This window comes from Oryctolagus cuniculus, chromosome 1, assembly GCF_051225735.1.
Source record: "Oryctolagus cuniculus isolate XC-2025 breed Fujian yellow rabbit chromosome 1, ASM5122573v1, whole genome shotgun sequence".
Taxonomy (NCBI): Eukaryota; Metazoa; Chordata; class Mammalia; order Lagomorpha; family Leporidae; genus Oryctolagus; species Oryctolagus cuniculus.
The window spans coordinates 65,046,504-65,068,710 of record NC_142867.1 but is presented as its reverse complement, the minus strand read 5'-3'; the positions used below and the strand labels follow the sequence as shown (position 1 = coordinate 65,068,710).

At 40.0% G+C, this 22,207-nt stretch overlaps 1 protein-coding gene across 7 annotated transcripts in view; it reads left to right on the top strand.

The window, feature by feature from the left end:
• Nucleotides 1-22,207, top strand: part of RAB6A (RAB6A, member RAS oncogene family) — a 64,132-nt gene that overhangs the window by 39,679 nt on the left and 2,246 nt on the right. For 4 of the 7 annotated variants that reach the window (XM_089330643.1, XM_089330644.1, XM_002708705.6 and 1 more), the window contains 5 exons: nt 5,043-5,096; nt 6,670-6,775; nt 8,483-8,594; nt 17,300-17,393; nt 21,579-21,645. In XM_089330643.1, the coding sequence (XP_089186769.1) occupies nt 5,043-5,096; nt 6,670-6,775; nt 8,483-8,594; nt 17,300-17,393; nt 21,579-21,645 (433 nt within the window). Of the gene's footprint in view, nt 1-5,042; nt 5,097-6,497; nt 6,604-6,669; nt 6,776-8,482; nt 8,595-17,299; nt 17,394-21,578; nt 21,646-22,207 lie in introns of all 7 variants that reach the window. The other 3 variants (XM_089330645.1, XM_017344791.4, XM_051822489.3) reach the window with 1 other exon arrangement.

The following is a 22,207-nucleotide window of genomic DNA, read 5'->3' as shown; positions in this document are numbered from 1 at the left end:
GGCTCCTGCCTTCGGATCAGCGCGGTTCGCCAGCCACAGTGCGCCAGCCGTGGCAGCCTTTGGAGGGTGAACCAACAGCAAAGGAAGACCTTTCTCTGTCTCTCTCTCTCTCTCACTGTCCACTCCGCATGTCAAAAAAAAAAAAAAAAAAAAAAAAAAGAAAGTGAATGAGAAATTGGGAATTTACTGGATCCCAAGGTATTAATTTTCCCATAGATAATCAGTGAAAAACTGAACCTTACAATAGAAGAATCATGCTATCATTGACTAAACTCACTGATGAGTGTGGGTCACACTGATAGTGGAAGTTGTTTGCCTATTAATGTGATACAGTATGAAATACCCAGCACTACCTCTAAACCTAGAGTATGTCCAGTCTAAATCTTACCAAGCCTTATAAGTAACTTTAAAAAAATACAAATGAGTGGCCGGGGCTGTGGGTTAGTGGATAAAGCCACCACCTGCAGTGCCAGCATCCCATATGGATGCCGATTCGAGTCCCAGCTGCTCCACTTCTGATCCACTTCTCTGCAATGGCCTGGGAATGCAGTGGAAAATGGCCCAAGTCCTTGGGTCCCTGCACTCACATGAAAGACCTGGAAGAAGCTCCTCTCTCCTGGCGTCAGATCAGCCCAGCTCCCGCTGTTGTGGCTATTTGGGAAATGGATCAGCAGATAGAACACCTCTCTCTCTCTTTCTCTGCCTTTCAAATAAATACATAAATCTGTTTTTAAACAAATACGCATTCTTGAAGAAAAAACAGAACCACAAGTAAGAAGACAATTTCAGGTTCCAGCACTGTGGCATAGTGGGTAGAGCCACCGCCTGCAGTGCCAGCATCCAGTATGGGTGCCAGTTTGAGTCCCGGCTGCTCCATTGCGATCCTCCTGTCTGCTACGGCCTGAGAAAGTAGTGAAAGATGGCCCAAGTCCTTGGGCCACTGCTCCCACGTTGGAGACCCTGGGGAAACTGCTGGCTCCTGGCTTTGGACTGGCACAACTCTGGCCATTGCAGCCATTTGGGGAGTAAAGCAGTAGATGGAAGACTGACTCTCTCTGCCTCTCTGCCTTTCAAATAAATAAATAAATAAATAAATCTTTAAAAATAACAAAAAGAAGACAGCTTCAGAATGTGGATCACTATATAGAACGGTTGACCTATCTGTTCAAGTCATTTACATGGGGAAAAGTAGGTCAGTATATAGTTCACAATTAAAAGATTCTAATTGAAAAATAGATAACTACGATTTGTGGATCTTGTTTTATTAAAAATAACAAAGTTGGTAGTTAAACAAAGACAACATTAAACCTAACATTTTTTAACAAATGTATTTATATACTTGAAAGGCAGAGTTACAGAGAGAGGGTAAGATGGAGAAAGAGATCTTCTGTATGTGGTTCACACTGCAAATGTCTGCAACAGCTAGGTCTGGGCCAGACAGAAGCCAGGAATCGGGAGCTTCATCCTAGTATCTTATGTGGCTGGCCAGGCCCAAGTACTTGGGCCATCTTATCCTGGTTTCCTAGGCATATTGGGAAGCTGGGTCCTAAGAAGAGCACCCAGGACTCTTATCATTTCTCCAATATGGGATGCTGGCTTCACAGGTAGTGGCTTAACCCATTGCACCACAACTTCAGCCCCAAAATCTTGGCTTCAGTAGGAGAGACTGGTTTCTAGTGTGACTTACACATTTTGTAAACATTTAAGTTTAGTTAGTCCTAGCCAAAAATGCACCCTAAAACCTTACTTAAGAAAATTGGCTTGAAAGTATATCAAGTGTTTTCTTTGTGAAGAATCAACTGTGTGATTAGCTGCCACCTTATATAATCGGGCAAAAAAAATTCTTCAGCAAATCATCTTAAGTTTCCCTACCTCCACCCCCACCATACACACAACAGAGAAACTTCAGAAATGTGTAAATAGAGTGCTCATCTCATTCCTGGAAATTTATTTGTGAGCTTGCATGAGCTATGTGTAATATATATGTCTGTTTTTATGTATATGTGTGAAATATATGTGCGTATATGTGTTATGTGCAATATATGTGTGATATATAGATAAGTGAGGTTTCATTTCACAAGAGACTTTTTTTAAAAATAAATCAGTGGTTTTCTTTTTTTTTTTTAAGATTAATTTATGGGGCTGGCGCCTTGGCTCACCTGACTAATCCTCCGCCTGCAGTGCTGGCATCCCATATGGTCACCGGGTTCTAGTCCTGGTTGCTCCTCTTAAGTCCAGCTCTCTCCTGTGGCCCGGGAGGGCAGTGGAAGATGGCCCAAGTGCTTGGGCCCCTGTACCCGCATGGGAGACCAGGAAGAAGCACCTGGCTCCTGGCTTCAGATCGGTGCAGCGCCGGCCATAGCGGCTTCTTCCGGGTCTCCCACATGGGTGCAGAGCCCAAGAACTTTGGCCATCTTCTACTGCTTTCTCAGGCCACAGTAGAGAGCTGGATTGGAAGAGGGGTAGCTGGGACTAGAACCAGTGCCCATATGGGATGCGAGCACCACAGGCTACTCTGCCACGGCACCAGCCCCTGGGAGAAAATACTTTCAAGGTGCATATCTTAAAGGATTAATATCTAAGATATATCAGCAACTTACGAAACTCAACAACAACAAAAATCCAACCACAAAAAACAATCCAGTTAAGAAATGGGTTGCTGGCACTGAGGCATTGCGAGTAAAACTACCACCTGCAGTGCCGGCATCCCATATGGGCACTGCATCCCGGCTGCTCCACTTCTGATCCAGCTCTCTGCTATGGCCTGGGAAAGCAGTAGAAAATGGCCAAGTTCTTGGGCCCCGGACCTGGAGGAAATTCCTGGCTCCTGGCTTTGAATAGCCGAGCCATTTGGGGAGTAAACCAGCAGATGGAACACTTGCTCTTGCTCTCGCTCTCTCTCTTTCTGCCTCTCTGTAACTCTTTGAAATAAATAAATCTTTGAAAATAAAAGATGTGACAAAAAGGACCCAGACTTTATTGAAGAAAGAAATGGGCACAGGACCTCAACAGGTAGAAATACAAATGGCCAACAAATATATGAAAAATGCTTACTATCACTAGCCATCAAGGAAGTGCAAATCGAAACCACAATGAGATACCATCTCAGCTGTGTCAGAAGGCTAAAATCCAAATGACTTAACAGATGCTGGTGAGCATATGAGAAAGAGGAACACTTTCACACTGTTGGTGGGAATGTAAATTAGTGGAAAACAGCATTGAGATTTCTTTAAAAACTAGGAATAGACTTGCCATATGATTCAGCATTCCCACTACTGGGAATATACCCAAAAGACATGAACATGTTGTACCACCATATTTATGGCAGAACTATTCACAATAACCAAAATTTGGAATAAGCCAAGGAAGGTGTCCGTTATCAGATGAATGGATAAAGAAAATATGGTAGATATACAGCATGGAATATTATTCAGCTATTAAAAAGAATGAAATTCTGCCTTTTGTAGCAAAATGGATACAACTGGATGACATGTTGAGTGAAATAAGCTGTACACAGAAAGCTAAATACTGCATGTTGTCTCCCTTGTATGTGGGAGCTAAAATTAAAAAAATAATCAAGGGGCTGGCACCATGGCTCACTTGGTTAATCTTCCACCTGTGGCGCCGGCATCCCTTATGGGCGCTGGGTTCTAGTCCCAGTTGCTCCTCTTCCAGTCCAGCTCTCTGCTGTGGCCCGGGAAGGCAGTGGAGGATGGCCCAAGTGCTTGGGCCCCTGCACCTGCATGGAGACCTGGCTCCTGGCTTTGGATTGGCGCAGCGCAGGCCGTAGCAGCCATTTTGGGGGTGAACCAACGGCAGGAAGACCTTTCTCTCTTTCTCTCACTGTCTGTAACTCTACCTGTCAAATAAACAAGAAAAATCAAAAAAATTCCTATGTGTATCAGTGCTGCTGTGAAAGTAGTTTTATAAAAAATCATTTAAATGTTGCTGAAAGTAACTTTTGAGATTACTTTGGATTTAGAGGATGTTTTATCACAAGGAATGTTACAGATTGACAGTAAACATTGCAGAAGATGGCACAGATAAAACAGTGGGTTATAGGCACATAATGATTTCCATAACTATGGTGGTAATTGAATGCTTCCTTAACTTTAAAAAAATATTATTTGTTTGAAAGACAGAGAGAGAACTGATTTACTTCCAAATGCCTGCAGCAACTGGGACTGGACCAGGCTAAACCCAGAGCAGGGAACTCAATCCATGTCTCCCTGGAGAGAGGGACCCAACTACTTGAGCCTTCACCTGCTGCATTCCAGGGTGCACATTAGCAGGAAGCTGGAGATTGGGAACAGAGATTTCAATCCAAACACTCTACCCACACCTTAACCTTTTTTAAAAAGTTTTATTTATTTACTTGAAAGTCAGAGTTACACAGAGAGAGAAGGAGAGGCAGAGAGAGAGAGAGAGAGTCTTCCATCTGCAGGTTCTTTGGTAAATGATAGGCAGTGGAACTTTATGTAGGTTTGGTCTTCAAATTCAAGCTTCTTTTCCTTGCTTGATACAGAAGGAAACCTATTTCCGTTACCTAATTACTGTTCTTTTACACTGGAAATAAATCCCTTTTGGAAAATCATGTTTGGGTCTCTGGCATAGCTGACAAGCCACTGTGTAGGCAGTCACTTACTTTATAGCAGCAGTATTTAATGAAATTGCTGTTGGATCAACTAGTGCCATATGTTGGTTATTCAGATACTCAAATCTAGGTTCAAATACAGGTAGTCAAAGTGAAGTTCTCCTAGTCTTGTTATCAATAAAATAAAAAGATAGTTGAGAATAAGCTGTGTGCAAGAATGCATGGGAGTTAGAGATGATCATGTAAAAAACCTAAAATAATCCATTATTCAAAGCAAGTGCTTAATATGTGAAAGCCATCACTGAAATTGTGTTTGTTCCTACTTGACTGTAATGTGTTTGTTCATTATTTCTTCTGCAGTCATACATCCCATTTGAATCCTAAACTCCTGGCCACCTTTAAACCATTGTTATTTGTTTATGTCTTTGTTTTTTGTTTTGTTTTTCAGGCAACAATTGGCATTGACTTTTTATCAAAAACAATGTACTTGGAGGATCGAACAGTGAGTAATTTTTTCAGTGTGCAGTTTTGCAACACTGCAGGTTGGAATACTATGATCAAGTGTATAATCAATTATTGACAACGTAGGAAATACTCAACAAAGTTACTAAAGTTCGTGTATAGGCCTTGAAATAAACTATAACACTGAGTGAATGGTAGTTAGTACTCTGACTTCTGATCTCCAGGTGAGATCCAAAGGAAGAGAGAAAGCTAACTTATTTGTAAAAATTCTGAAGTCTTTGGTTTGTTAAAGTTTTTTTTTTTTTTTTTTTTTATTTGGAAAAATAATGTAGCTTTAAGAAAGAATTAAAAGAATTTGCTGGAAAAAAAAATTAGAACTGCCAAAGACCTTTTGGATGCGATTCGTAAGGCATTCAGGAAGATTTCATTTGAGTATCACACAATTTGTGAATATTAAGGTTTTCTTTGTCAGAACAGAACATGTACCAAAATGACCAAATGGAAAGAAGTAATATTCATTTATTTGTTCTATTTTTATAGACCATTCTTTGGAGTGTTCTCTTTAAATACAATGTAAATAGTATATTCTAGCCTAATACCATTAAAGAGATTCCTGTCACCTAAACAGTGAATATCTGTAATGCAATATTGTGGGACCTGCACCCCAAATATTAATTTATCTCTAATATTATTTCTTGTAAGTATGTGAGTTTTTTCTTTGGGATTTTCTCTTTTATATTTTCATATATAGCATGCTATTTCTTAAAACTTGAAAGCCTGGAACTACTTTATAATGGTAAGAAAACTTAATGCTTGTTTTCAGGCTTTTCTTCCTACAATGTAAATGTGAGAAAGTAAGTAAAAGTCTTATGTAAGATTGCTAAAAGACATTTCTCCTTTTTGTTGTGTTATGTGCAGTGTTCTGGGGAGAAATGTATGGGAGAAATATGAGCACAGTGTTAAAGATCCAATTTCAAACAAATTGGACCCAGTAAAAAGAGAGAGACGTTTTAGCTTCAGAAAGGCTCTCAAAGAAGCATTAATTCTTTTACTCTGATGGACTAGGGCCACTCATTGATATTTATCTAGTTTTTGTCTTTTTTATGTTCAGTTTAAACGTTAACAGCCTACTTTTTGTAAACTGGAAGGCAGAGGTATTCACAGAAGTTTTAGGGAGGGCAAAGTGGGAAGCCATATTTCTGGTTATATAAATCTTTCACAATGGCATTTTTCAGTCTGTGTACCTTCAAAGCAAGCAAGTATTTAGTGTTAGTGCCTTCTGAAGGAGTTTCGTCATTTCATTTCTCATTCTTCTGCAACCTCTTGCATGAATCTCCTTTCTGTTCCCTTCTCACTCTTCTTCCCCTTTAAAAAAAAGTTTTTAGTATTAGTTTTTTTTTTTGTTCTTTTTTTTTTTTATTTATTTTTTCCCATCCCACAGATCAGGCTGCAGCTGTGGGATACTGCGGGTCAGGAACGTTTCCGTAGCCTCATTCCCAGTTACATCCGTGATTCTGCTGCAGCCGTAGTAGTTTACGATATTACAAGTAGGTATTTTGCAATGGGTTGACCTCTCTTATTTTTCTTGCTTGTTTGACTGATTTTGTTGTTAGGTACGATTGCAATTATGGGACACAGCAGGTCAAGAGCGGTTCAGGAGCTTGATTCCTAGCTACATTCGTGACTCCACTGTGGCAGTTGTTGTTTATGATATCACAAGTGAGTGGGGGGAATTACGCATTTCTAATCTTCTTTCAACCTTTAGCTTAGCTGCATGCATGTTCTTGTCTTGTGCTTGTTTTCCTATTGGCATGTAAAAATAAGTTTTATCACAGACTGACCAGGTCAGAAATATTTGCTTTGGTGTTTGTACCAGTATGCTTTATTTTTACAGTCCTAGGTTGTTCACCCCAGAAATTTTCTTGTCCAATTATACTCCTCAAAACTTTCTTACTATCCTCTTATCCCTAAGCCATACCATAATTATAGTTGAAGGAATCTCTCCCTTTTCATTAAAATTAATCTCAGATTTCTCTAAAATGGAATAACCTGCATTTAAGCCTTTTGCTAAGTTTTCCAAATCCTCCAAGGTTTCTGTTGAGGCTGTTAAAACTTCTGTTCGCCAGCTTTTCTCTGCTTTCCCCTTCCAGCCATTCTCTATAGAGGAAGACAGAGAAAATGTAATGTACAACTTTCTGATTATCATTTTTATTTGGATCATATCTAGATTCTATGATGGACTTAATTGATAAGTTATATAGGAGATAAAACAAGTGATAGTTTTTTCTTTTCCCCCAAAAAGTGAGTAATGCCCTTGGCCTTTTAAGTGACTGTGAATGTTTCATGGGGCATTGGTGATGGAAGGAAAATGTTCTCTGCTTGAAATTGTCTTTGTAAATTGGTTTATGACATACTTTAAGGAAATATTAAACATCATTGCATATAGTAGTTCATAATTTATAGGGTTAAACAGTATCTTGGACTTCTTTAAAAACATATAAACAAAGAAACTTGATTTGAACCAGTAATAATGTTGGTAAACATCTTTTCCTCTCTGCTTAGTCAGAAGTCATATCTACTGAGTAATAATTGTAACGGCGAACCTAGAAATTATGATTCCATCAGGGACTTCTTATGGCTAGGGGCTGTATGCAGTCCTTCTCTTGCAGCTTTACTTTGGGTTGCTACTTGTTTTAAATAGATGTATGTTGGTTATTGTGCATTGACAAGTTTTGTAGCTTGAAAATGTTTGTGCTCACTTTAACCAAAGCAAGTGAAACCTGGTATATTTTCTTTTAAAATTTCACAAGTGTGGTTAAATTATTAATAAATTGTTTTCTTTAGTTACTGTAAATGTATTGAAGTACTCAGAATTCAATACTAGAAAAGATAATTTTTAATAAGTGATTCTGGTGCATTAAATTAATAAACTTAAAGGTTAAAGTGATCAAAAACTGAATAAGCTATGCAAAACAGATACTGAAAGCTATGTAAAGGCTTTACAAATTTTCTGGATGTGTTGGTACTTGCTGATGTACTTTTGGAAATGCTTTCTTTGTCATGTTTGGTATGTGTAAGTGATCAAAAAAGCACTGTGGCAATATGACACCATATTATCTGCCTTGGCTGTCTTTACATTTCAGAAAGTTTTTTTTAATTCCATATAGATCACATTCATTTGGTTATTGTCAAAAACTTTTAAGCTACTCTGAAAACAGTACTGAGAATTTTATTCCTCAGATTTGCTTAAATCACTGACAGTTGTAATCAGATAAAATGGAGTTATGTTGCAGGCACATTAAAAGTGGGTTCCTAATGTGCCCGCCCCCTTCCAACCTCCAGGGCTTTTGGGGGTACATGGGTATCCATCAGTTGGAGAGGTATTTTCAGTTAACACTAATCTCTTTGTCCATTCTCCTATACCAGATGTTAACTCATTCCAGCAAACTACAAAATGGATTGATGATGTCAGAACAGAAAGAGGAAGTGATGTTATCATCATGTTAGTAGGAAATAAAACAGATCTTGCTGACAAGAGGTATGAAGTGATTTTGTATATACAGAATGCTTGGTATCTGTGTTAAGTGGCCTGATAATATTGCTCACTGAAAACTTATTTTGAGAGGAGATTACCTAATCCTTAAGCTTATAACCCTCCATTCTTAATGTAGGAATTTGAAATATAAATGTAAGTATTAAACCCAGTCTGTAAAGGAAAATGAGTTTTGTTTTGTTTAAGCCTATGTGTAAGTAACTCTTAATCATGTGAAGCCAGTAAGCATTTTGCACTTTTAAGGCCTTACAAACAAGGTAGTGTTTTGTTAAAGAGCAAACCATTTTCAGAAATGTCTTATCTTTAAAAATTCATAGTTGATGCATACTCTTTTCTTAGTAATCTTATAAACATTCATTGTAATTCAGTGGTGTGCATTTTTGTTCTTGGGGGCTTTTTTTTAATTGTATGGTTGAGCCAGACTAGTTGAACTGAATAGCTTGATTGTGATACCTTAATCAAATGAGCAAAGCCATATTCAAGTCACAGGATGCAAAATGTATTAACATTCACTGTAGAACCCATAGCTTGAATATCTGCTTTCAGCATTCTTAAGCAATCTATTGCATATTCTCTCTTCTCTAAGTAGTCTTGACCAAACTACTTAATAATTGGAGCTTTTACTATTTATAATTTGTTTATTCATGAGTTAGATATTGAAACTCAGGTAATGAACTTGTTATGTTAATTAAAGTGTTACATTGAAATCCATTTCAAAGAGTTGTGGAACTGTTAAACTTGTGCCTATGACACCTGGATTAGAATTGGTAGCACAGTTGGAAAAAAAAATTAAAAGTAAATTCAGAGTGGATGTTTATTGGTTAAGATGCCCACATCCCACATTGGAATACCTGGGTTCATTCCCAGCTCCAGCTCCTGATTCCAGCTTCTTGCTAATGCAGACCCTGGGAAATATCAGTAATGGCTCAAGTGATTCGGTTCCTGCTAACTTCATGGGAGACCCATACTGAGATCTGGCTGCTGGCTTCAGCTTGGCCTAACCCCAGCTATGTGGGCATTTGGAGAGTGAACCAGTCTATGGGAGCTTGCTCTCTGTCTCTGTTTCTCTCTCTCTCTGCCTCTCAATTTTTGTGTGTGATTTATTTATTTGAGAGACAGAGATCTTTCTTCTTTTATTCACTCCCCAAATGGCCAGAATGTCTGGAGCTGGGCCAATCTGAAGTCAGGAACCAGGAGCTTCTAACAGGCCTCCCACGCGGGAGACATTGCAGCCATTTGGGGAGTGAACAAATGGGTAAAAGATCTGTCTCTGTCTCTCCTTTCTCTCCCCCCCCCCCTTTCAAATAAATAAATATTTTTTAAACAAAGTTGTATAAGAGTAGACGTGAGGAGGCTAATCTAGGCTATATTCTAAGCAAGAAATGATGACTTAGACTAGCACAGTAGTAGTTTATATGATAAGTGGTTAAATTTAGATACATTTTGAAAATATGAGTAGAGCTATCTTGACATATTGCTGCAATGGATGTAACATGCCTTAGTGTTATTAATTATTATAGGTTTGTTTAGATTTTCTATTTCTTCTTGGTAGGTTATATGCATCTAAGAATTTATCCATTTCTTCAAGATTTTCCAATATGTTAACATATAGGTTTTCTTCATAGTTTCTTGTGATCCTTTGTATTTCTGATGCATCAATTGTAATGTTTCCTTTTTTATATTTAATTTTATTTATTTGAATTTCCTTTATTTTTGCTTTGATTATTATTTCTCACCTCTTGGTAATTTTGGTTTGTTCTTGTTTTTCCAGGTCTTTGAGATATATTATTAGATTGCTTATTTGAGATATTTCTACTTTTTTAATGTAAGCACTTATTGCTATAAACACCACTGCACCCCCCTGCTTTTTCTAAAAATTTATTTATTTGAAAAAGAGAGAAATGTTCTGTTAGCTGGTTCACTCCCCAAATGGCCAATAATAGCAGGGTCCAGACCAGGGTTGGGCAAGGCCAAAGCTAGGATCCTGGAGCTCCATCTGCGTTTCCCATATGGCCATTTTCCTCTGGCTTCCCAGGTACATTAGCAGGGAACTGGATCAGAAGTGGAGCAGCTGGGACTCAAACCAGCACTACAGAATGGGATGCCAGCATTGGCTTAACCTGTACTGCCACAATGCCAGCCCCTAAAATTTAGCTTTTTTTTTCTTAAAGATTTTATTTATTTATTTGAGCGATAAAATGATAGGCAGAAGGAGAAAGATCTTCATCTACTAGTTCACTCCTCAGATGGCTGCAACAGCCAGAGCTGGGCCAATTCGGAGCCAGGAACTTCTTCCAGATCTCCCACATGGGAATAAGAGCCCAAGCAGATGAGCCGTCTTCCACTGTTTTCCCAGACCATCAGCAGGGAGCTAGATTGGAGGTAGAGCAGCCACAACTCGAACCAGTGCCCATATGGGATGCCGGTGCTGCAGGCAGAGGCGTATCCTCCTACGCCGCAATGCTGGCCCCTTGATACGTTTTCATTTTCATTAGTTTCCTTTCTAATTTCTTCAGCCCATTTGGGAACATACTCTATTTCCATGTAGTTATAAATTTTCTATTGTTCTTCTTGTTGCTTTCTGGTTTCATTCCTTTGTAGAAATACATGCTATGATTTCAGTTTGTGTAAGTTTACTGACAATATATGGTCAATCTTGGAAAATAGTCAACATTTTGATGAGAAGAATGTGTACCCAGCTTCTGGCTTTGACACAGTCCATTCCATTGTGGGCATTAAAGAGTGGGCCAGAGGTTGGGGTAGGGTCTGTTTCTCTGCCTCAAAAATAAATTAAAAACAACAATAATAAAAACCAATATGGTGTTGGTGCATTAATAGTACACAGAAAAATGGAACAATGAGAAATCTGGAAGCACACACACTTGCATATGGAAATAAGTATAAACAGTTGGAATAACTAACCAACAGGAAAAGGTAAAATCAGTTCAAGTTTTCACACAGTGGAAGAGCAAATTTCAAAGTTTTCAGAGTTGTTTTAATTTTTAAATTTAATTTGAGAGAGAGAGAACCCTCATCAGCTGTTCCATTCCCCAAATGTCTACAGGGACTAGCCGGCGCTGTGGCTCACTAGGCTAATCCTCCGCCTTGCGGCGCCGGCACACCGGGTTCTAGTCCCAGTCGGGGCGCCGGATTCTGTTCCGGTTGCCCCTCTTCCAGGCCAGCTCTCTGCTGTGGCCAGGGAGTGCAGTGGAGGATGGCCCAGGTGCTTGGGCCCTGCACCCCATGGGAGACCAGGAGAAGTACCTGGCTCCTGCCATCAGATCAGCGCGGCGCGCCGGCTGCACTGGCCATTGGAGGGTGAACCAACGGTAAAGGAAGACCTTTCTCACTGTCTCTCTCTCTCTCTCTCTCTCTCTCACTGTCCACTGTGCCTGTCAAAAAAAAAGGGGGGGGGGGCAAAAAAAATGTCTACAGGGACTAAGGCTGAGCTGGGGCCAAACCAGGAGCCAGGAACTCAGTCCAGGCCTCCCCTGTGGGTGGCAGGACCCCACAAGGATCATCACTGTTACTGTTTAGGGTTTGCATTAACATGAAGCTGGAGTTAAGTACACCAAAGTGGGCTTGGGGTGTGTGGACATCTTAACCACAAGGCTAAATGCCATGGGCCTCCCCATCAGAGATTTCATTGTAAAAACAAAGTAAATACTAACCAAAATTTAGCACTTAATAATATGACAAGAAAGAAGAGATGTGAATAAACTTGGTTACATAAAACACCATAAAGCAAATGACAAACTAGTAAAAGCTATATAAGAAGTGATTAATATCCCTAATGAATAAAGAGCTTCCAAAAATAGAGAAGGAAAAAAAGCATAGAAAAATTGACTACAAGTATGGACAGCTCATTGAGAAAGTTATGTCAGTCTTAACTATCTAAAAAGAAGCTCAGCCTTGCTCTTACCTGACACAAATATAAATTAAAACTGTACTGGGAAATATTTTTGCCTATCAGATTGCCAAAATCTGAATTTTTGTGAAATCCTCTACTGGCAAGACTCCTGGGAAAACAGATAACCTCATAACTTGTTGGACAATGTGGAATGGTATAAGCACCATGGGCCAGAGAGGGTTCATTTTTAGCAGAAACCTAATTATACCTTTATCCTTTATCATAGCAATTTCACTTCTATAAGCTACATATACACAAGTCTATTGGCTGTAGCACTGTTTGTAATATCTAAAGACTATGAATACCCAAATGTTCACAGCAGGGAAGTGATTTGATAAACTTACATCTATCTTCGTAAAGGGGTACTAGGCAGATAACAAAAGAAATGAAGGGGGACTGGTGCTGTGGTGTAGCAAGTAAAGCCACCACCTACGGTGCTGGCATCCCATATGGGCACTGGTTCGAGTCCCTGCTGCTCTACTTCCCATCCAGCTCTCTGCTATGGCCTGAGAAAGCAATAGAAGATGGCCCAAGTCCTTGGGCCCCTGCACCCATGTGGGAGACCCAGAAGAAGCTCCAGGCTCCTGGATTCAGATTGTCCCAGCTCTGGCCAATAGAATGATAGACAGAAGGAGACAGAACTAGCAGATGGAAGACTGACTCTTTTTTTTTTTTTTTTTTTTAATATCTGTTTATTTATTTGAAAGTCAGAGTTAAAGAGAGAGAGCGTCCCCACGCACGCTTCCACCCTCTGGTTCACTCCCCAATTGGCCACAATGGCCAGAGCTGTGCCAATGCGAAGCCAGGAGCCAAGAGCTTTTTCTGGGTCTCCACACGGGTGCAGGGGCCCAAGGAATTGGGCCATCTTCTACTGCTTTCCTAGGCCACAGCAGAGAGCTGGATCAGTAGTAGAGCAGCTGAGACTCGAACTGGCACCCATATGGGATGCTGGCACTGCAGGCGGTGGCTTTACCCGCTATACCACAGCACCGGCCCCCTGGAAAACTGACACTCTCTCTCTCCCTTTCTCCCTCTCTTTCCCTCTTTCTGCAACTCTTCCTTCTGATAAATAAATAAATCTTAAAAAAAAAAAAAAGTAAAGAATTCGTATATGACTTAAGTGAAAAGGCAAGCTGAAGTAGTGTGTAACATATGCTGCAGTTTATTTAAGGAAAAGAGATATATATATATATACACACACACATACATATTATTAAAAACAAAATGGAAACACAAATAGGTTTGGACAGTGGTTATTTCTGGTGAGAGAGAAGAAGGAATGGCGGACACTAGACTTCTTTGACAGTAACTTGTAGATATAACTTTGGAATTATATAATAAAAATAGACATTTCATTAAAAACAATTCACAAAAATATAACTATTCAAAGTAACCTAAAAGCATAGTGTCCTGACTATACATCCAAAGATGAAATAGATCCTAGGATTAAAAAAAAAAAAAAAAAAAAAAACTGAAAAAAAGCTAACTATTTTCAGTAAATACATTGTTGGTGATAGTTGTTAGATTTTGGTATTTCAAAACTATTGTGTGTATTCTGCATAAAAAAATGAATGTGAGAAAGAAATATGATATCAAGGGGCCAGCACTGTGGTATAGTGGGCCAGGCTTCGTCTGCAGTGCCACCATCCCTTATGGGCCATAGTTCATGTCCCAGCCGCTCCTCTTCCCATCCAGCTCTCTGCTTATGGCCTGGGAAAGCATGGCCCAAGTGCCCCTGCACCCACGTGGGAGACCCAGAAGCACCTGGCTCCTGGCTTTGGAATGGCTCAGCTCTGGTCATTGGGGAATGAACCAACAGATGGAAGACCTTTCTGTCTGTCTCGCCCTCTCTGTCTGTAACTCTACTTCTCAAATAAATAAAATCTTTAAAACATATATATAATATCGATAAAATTTGTAGTTCTGAGTATAAATAGCAACCATGTGAATTCATGACTTTTTTTAATCCTTAAAAATTGCAGTATTTTCTACTTCAGTCTACTAAAAAGACCTGAAGCAGGGGAAATGAGCCCAGACTCAAACTTAATTACCATTTCTCTCTAAAGGAATCAGGATTACTTGTAGAAATAAAAAAGGTTGGGGCAGAATATATAGGAAAAAATGGACAGACAGTACCTTCTCAAGAGAGCTGTAAAGACTGTTGGGGTCATGTCAGACTTATAAGCCAACTCAAAGAAACTCTACTGATCAAAGATAGGAAAATTTGAGAGTGAATGATTACTATAAAATTTTTAAATTTATGAATCATAAAGATACATTTACAATAAAACTCATTGATCATGTTTGGAAGATGCTAGAGACTGACTTGAGTATTTATCCTCGCACCCCTCTTCCTCACCCACTTCTCTAAGGATAACTGAATAGTTGAGAAAGTTTCTCTTTAGAGCAGTGTTCTGGAGCAGGCATTTGACCAAGCAGTTAAGACACTCATGTCTCATGTTAGAGCGCCAAGGTTCAATGCCCACCTCTAGTTCCTGACTCTTAGCTTGCCACTATTGTGGACATGGAAGACAGTGATAGGACTCAAGTACTTGGCTTCCTGCCAGCCACATGGGGGATCTGGATTGAGTTCCTGGCTCCTGCTACAGCCTTGGCCAAGCCACAGTCATCAAAGTATTTGGCGAGTAAACCAGCAGATGGGAGTGCATACCTGCTGTTTCTCTGCCTCTCAAATAAATAATTAAATTTTCTATTTGCTATAAGAAACATTAGGATAATTGGCAAAACTTGAATAAAATCTGTAGGTTAAGTATACTGTGGTTATATAAAGGCAATGTTCTTATTTTTAGGAAACTCACTGCAGTGAAGTATTCAGGCCTAAATGCCTGCAGATTGGCAATTTACTCTTAAGCTGTTATAAAAAAAGTATACTTTAAAAAATTAATACACACGAATATACAAAGGATCTTCTAAAAAGTTCATAGAAAATGCATATTTTGGAAGATTTATTTCAAAGGCAGGGTTAGAGAGAGAGAGATCTTCATCCACTGGTTCATTCCCCAATTGGCCGCAACGGCCAGACCTGTGCCAGTCCAAAGCCAGGAGCTTTCTCTGGGTCTCCCATGTGATTGCAGGGACCCAAGCACTTGGGCCATCTTCCACTGCTTTTCCAGGCACATTAGCAGGGAGTTGGGTCTGAAGTGGAGCAGCAGGGACTCGAACCAGTACCCATATGGGATACCAGTGCCACAAGCAGCAGCTTTTACAGGTTATACCACAGCGCTGGCCTTCACAAACTCTTTGAAGCACCCTTGTACAGAGAAAGCACAAGATGAGAAAACAACCAAGTGTAGTAAAAATGCTAATTGTTGGAGTATTGTATAACAGGATGTCCATGTACTTAGTGAAAAATTAAGGGTATCTTGTTGACAGGGAGGGAATGGACTCTAGTAAGGATAGTTTATAGTATTAGGACTAGAGGGCAAATTTAAGAACATACATGTAGGCAGATTAATAAAAGATGTGATGACAGCTTGTTGGAATACCTTTCATTGCTCAGTTTTCTGTATTTAGGAATCATGGTTTGTTGGGAGATATATTTAACTGGAACATTTGTATATTTATTTTTTATATACCAGCTGGATGCTAAAAATGCCAAGATAAATGAACTAATCTTACATTAGAAGGACTGTTTGAGACCACTGCTAATTTTAATGTATTGCAAAATATCTTGTAAAAGAAATCTTAATGTTTTGATATTTATTTTATATCAAGAGGCTTTACCATACATGCCCTGTCTTACTTATTCCACTTACAGAAATCTACAAAATATTAGGCTCAAAGATATTAAGAATAGCATTTTTATAATATAAAATTTAGAAACAATGAGCATTTCTAACAGTATGAAAATGGTTACATAAATTGTGGCAAATTGACAAGTTATACAACCAAAAATTATTTATATGAAGTTTAGAATTATGAGGCTAAATATTTATGATGTACTATTAAGGGAAGGAAGAAGCTGTTAAGGCTTTTTTTTTTTTTTTTTTAAAGATTTATTCATTTATTTAAAGGAGTTACACAGAGGAGACAGAGAGTGAGAGCTTCCTTCCTTCCACCTGCTGGTTCACTCCAGCCAGGACTGGGCCAAGCCGTTGCCAGGAGCTTCTTCAAATACTCCATGTGGGTGTAGGGGACCAAGGACTTGGGTTATCTTCCACTGCTTTCCCAGGCCCTTAGCAGAGAACTGGATGGGAAAGTGTTTAAGATTTTATTTTACTTTATTTGAAAGACAGAGTTACAGAGAGGCAGAGGCAGAGAGACAGAGAGAAAGGTCTTCTATCCTTTGGTTCACTCCCCAGTTGGTTGCAACAGCTGGAGCTGTGCCAACACGAAGCCAGAAGCCAGGAGCTTCTTCTGGGTGTCCCAAGTGGGTGCTGGGGCCCAAAGACTTGGGCCATCTTCTGCTTTCTCAGGCCATAACAAAGAGCTGGATCGGAAGTGGTACAGCTGGGACTGTTGTGGCCATCTTGGTATTGAGTAAGCGGATGGGAGACCTCTTTCTCTGTCTCTGCCTCTGTCTCTCTCTAACTCTGCCTTTCACATAAGTAAATAAATCTTTAAAGAAAAATTAAAAGTATAACATATGCATGAAACATGTACAAATTTTAAGAGAGCTGCAGATGGATGAATTTTCTAACTAGTCTCACCTATGCAATCAGTACCTATATCTAGAAAACTTATTTTCAGAACTTTATTTATAATTGTATAATACCATCTTTCAAAGTAAATATTTGTTTACCTCTTTATTTTTCTACAGGCAAGTGTCAATTGAGGAGGGGGAGAGGAAAGCCAAAGAGCTGAATGTCATGTTTATTGAAACCAGTGCAAAAGCAGGATACAATGTAAAGCAGGTAAGTGTTCTTTGAGTATGAGTGGAGATTGTCAGATTGAAAAAAAGCGTATGGAATAACTGTGGGAATATTCAGTTCTTTTGTGTAAAGCTTTCTTCTGGTTAGCAATAGCAGGCCTCATGAAATAGCAACATATTTTCGAATATTGAAAAAATATAAGTGGGCATGGTTTTTGGAAAAAGAGAAAAGATTTGCCAAATTTTTTAGATTGGGCAAAGGACAGCTATTTCATTATGGTTGCAAAATTCATGATTGGAAAACTGTAAACTTCCCTTACTACATTTTTTAAGGTAAATTTTCCTTATTTCAGCATCTAATAGCAAGACTGATATAATAGTGTTTGCTTGTTGTGGAAGTATACTTGGATTACTTTATCCTTAGTAAATTGCTGGTATTTGAACAGTGTTTATGACAGGAATGTTTAATAGCTCAGGGAAATGTGAGTGTAGGGAGACTTCATATCAAACTGTTTTTTGCAAGATTGGACAAGTTAGAACCTCACCTGCTGGGGCCAGTGCTGTAGCACAACGGGTTGGGATGCTGGCATCGCAGGTGGAGGCTTAACCTGCTATGCCACAAAGCCAGCCCCATTTGCTTAACTTTTCAGTGCTACATAATATAGAGCAGTGGTCCCAGATTTACAGGATTTATAGAAATATAATTTTATTATTATTATTTGAAAAAGGCATGGGATAAAAAGTTAAAAGATCTGTCCTTGGTCTGTCTTAGGTCTTACACCATGGGAACTGTCATTTGGTGAACACACACCATGGACCAGGCAGTAGACTTCAAAATAATAATCCTTACTCTGTTGGCTGGTCCTTTATGTGTATTTTATAAAAAGATTTATTTTACTGTTAAGATTTATTTATTTGAGAAGCAGTTACAGACAGAGACAAGTAGAGAGAAAAAGAGAGAAAGGTCTTCTGTCCACTGATTCACTCTCCAAATGGCTGCAACAGCCAGTGCTAAGCCAGTCCGAAGCCCAGGAGCACCTTCTGGGTCTCCTACGTGGGTGCAGGGACCCAAGCATTTGGGCCATATTCTGCTGCTTTCCCAGGACATAGCAGAGAGCTGGATTGGAAGTGGATTAGCTGGGACATGAGCTGGCACCTATATGCAATGGCAGCACTGCAGGCAGAGGCCCAGCCTACTGTACAACAGTGCTGGCCCTTGTTTTACTTATTTGAGAGGCAGAGTGATAGAAGAGAAATGGGAAGATGGAGAGAGATCCCATCCACTGGTTCACTCCCTTCAAATAGCTACAATGCCAGGGGCCGGGCCAGGCCGAAGCCTGCAGCCCAGAATTTCATCCAAGTCTCCCACATGATTGACAAGGACCTCAGTATTTGAGCCATAGCCATCACCTGCTGCCACCAGAGTGCATGTTAGCAGGAAGCTGGAATTGGAAGTGGATCCAGGATGCTGCACTATGGGTGAAGGCAACCCAAGTGGCCTCTTAACTATTGCACTAAATGCATGCACTAATGCATTTATTTTTTTAAATTGAAGATGATGAACAGAGGGTTAAAACAAAACCCTTTATTTTTTTTAAGGATTTATTTATTTATTTGAAAGTCAGAGTTACACAGAGAAGAGAGGCAGAGAGAGAGAGAGGTCTTACATCCAATGGTTTACTCCCCAATTGGATACAACAGCTGGAGCTGGGCCAATCTGAAGCCAGGAGCTTCCTCCGGGTCTCTAATGCTTGGGCCATCTTTCATTGCTTTCCCAGGCCCACAGCAGAGAGCTGGATCGGAAGTGGAGCAGCTGGGTCTTGAACCAGCGCCCACATAGGATGCCAGCGCTTCAGACCAGGGTGTTAATCCGCTGCGCCACAGCACTGGCCCCAATAAAACCCTTTAAATAAGCAGAATTTTCTGAAAACCCTATATTCACTTTTTGCCACTTTATTTCCCATCTTGCCTTACACTGTTGTGTAATACTGAATTATTAATTCCTTCCTCATAGTTTTTTTTTTTTTTCTTTTTTTAATTTTTATTTATTTAAAAGGCAGAGTTACAGAGAGACAAGGAGAGACCTGGAGAGGTCTTCCATCCACTGGTTCACTCCCTAGATGGCCACAGCAGCCGGAGCTGGACCAATCTGGAACCAGGAGCTTCATCTAGGTCTCTGGCATGGTGGCAGGGGCCCTACCACTTTGGCCATCTTCTGCTGCTTTCCTAGGTGTATTGACAAAGCAGCCGGGACTTGAACTGGTGCCCATATGGGATGCCAGAGCTGCATGGGCTTAACCCATCAATGCCACAGAGCCAGCCCCTTTCTTGGTAACATGTTATAGCTCTATATCTGTGCTTGTACTATTGTTCCCTTTGCTTAGACTACTCATTTTTTCCTTTGCTAATTCCAGCTCCTTTTTTAAAACTCCAATGTAGAAATCAGCTCTTCAGCAACACTTTTTCTAGTATTTCCCATTCTACTTCATGGCTATGATTAGTGCCTTTCCTGTGTTTTCACAGACTCACACTTCTGTGAATCTAGTTACTGAATATAGCATATAGTACATTGAAATTATCCTGGGGCTGGCGCTGTGGCTCAGCGGGTTAACGCCCTGGCTTGGGGCGCCGGCATCCCATATGGGCACCGGTTCTGGTCCCAGCTGCTCCTCTTCTGATCTGGCTCTCTGCTGTGGCCTGGGAGAGCAGTAGAGGATGACTCAGGTCCTTGGGCCCCTGCCCCCCCATGGGAGGCTCCTGGCTCCTGGCTTCGGATCGGCGCAGCTCCGGCCATTGCGGCACTTGAGGAGTGAACCATCGGATGGAGGACCTCTCTCTCTCTCTGCCTCTCCTCTCTCTGTGTAACTCTGACTTTCAAATAAATAAATAAATCTTAAAAAGAAAAAAAGAAATTATCCATCTTAGAGTCAGTATTGTGTCGCAGCAGGTTGAAGATGCCCTGTGTGGGGCCACACTGTGGCATAGAGGATAAAGCAGCCACCGGCAGTGCCAGCATTCCATATGGGCACCGGTTCAAGTTCAGACTGATCTATTTCTTATCCACCTCTTACCTTTCACAAACATTAAGTATTTCAGCACTTAGTCTTACCTGAGTGTTTATCTATATTTGAAACTGAGTACTATATGTAAATGGAAGTGGACCTACCTTATACAATTAATGTTACATCGATTTGATATGTTGCTAATTCATATCTCTGATCATGCACAGTTTTATCAGAAATGATGTCAAGGTAAGCAGATTACATACATATCCCAAGTAAAGGGACAGGCATTTGACATAGCAGTGAAGACTCCTTGGGACGCCTGCATTCTCTATTGAAGTAACAGGGTTTAAGTCCTGGCTCCACTGATTCTGCTTCCTGCTAATGTAGTCTCTGGGAGGCATCAAGTGATGGGCTCAAGTAATTTGTTCTTGAAAGACTTGGATTGAGTTCCTGGCTCTTGGCTTCACCCTGGCCAATCCCTGCTGTTGTGGGCATTTGGAGATGAAACCAGCAGGTGGTTGATCTCTTTCTGTCTCTGTTTCCTCTCTCTTTTTCCTGTGTGTCTCTGCCTTTCAAATAAGTAATTCTCTCTCTTTTTTTTTTTTTTTTTTTTGAGAAGAATCTGTTGTTGTTCTGTCCGTCTCTGTTCCCACATACTTTAGTGTATCTCCTGTTGAAGATGCTTTGCATAGCATTGTGCTTCAAACACGGTCCAGCCACTTTGGCTGGCACTCATTCCAGTGATGAAGGGAAAGCCAGCTGTGTTGGATTTGAGAGGTCTTGTGTTGATCTCTAATATTAGTGCTTTCTCAAAGAATTATTGAGGGTACTTTTGAATAGACTGATTTTCACAGACTAATTTAGAACCTAACCCTTTATGAAAGATAGAAATACCACTATACAGTTCTATTAAAGGAGTGATTTGTTTGTTCAGATTTTCTATAGAACTTTATTTTTATGACTCAGATTACATTTTTGCTGTTTATTTTGAAGCTGTTCAGTTGGAAAGCAGGGATCCTGTGTTTATTCACTCATTGTATTTGGCATACAGCTTTTTATATATTAATTTATAGAATTGAATGGACATTGTAATGTGCTTTCTTGGCAGTAAAGACTATGTGAGGAGTAACCCAAAAGACGTATACTTTTAGTCATCTTCCAGCAGTAATCCATCACTGTTTGCTAAGTTTTTCCTCCAGTTGTCAAATTTCTTTTTCCCGCAGCTCTTCCGACGTGTAGCAGCAGCTTTGCCTGGAATGGAAAGCACACAGGACAGAAGCAGAGAAGACAGTATCCTTTTTGTTTCATGAGAAACCTTAATTGTTAGCGTTGGTCTTTTACAGCCCCACTTGGTTGGCTAAAGAATATTGTGCCATTGCCTTTTACAGCCACAAATTGATGGTTTAAGAGCACAGGAACTCGGGTTTTTCATCTCACATTGGGCCTGGTGATCCAAGTGCACACTTTGCAGCCTCCTGCTGATGATAATTCATTTGTACAAGGGTTTTTATTTGCCCTTGCCTTAGCAGGAAACTCTAGAATCCCAGTCTCCTGCTTCTTCCCTGTAGCATATCTTAGTTCCTATTTTTTTCCTAACATTTATGCTACTTGACACAAGCAGTAAATAACTCAGGATGAGCTTTATTGCAGTCGTTCCTTCCAGAAACAGGACATCATGAAGTACCTGTAATATCGGTTATTTCCAAGGATTTTGAATTTGCTATTTTATGTGTTACCTTCTTGAGTTTTTCCATATACATACATTTTATTAGAGTTCATAGGCCCTTTGTAGTCAGCTCTTCCCACTTCCAAATGTTTTCTGTTTTCCAAGCCTTTATTCCTAATAATGACA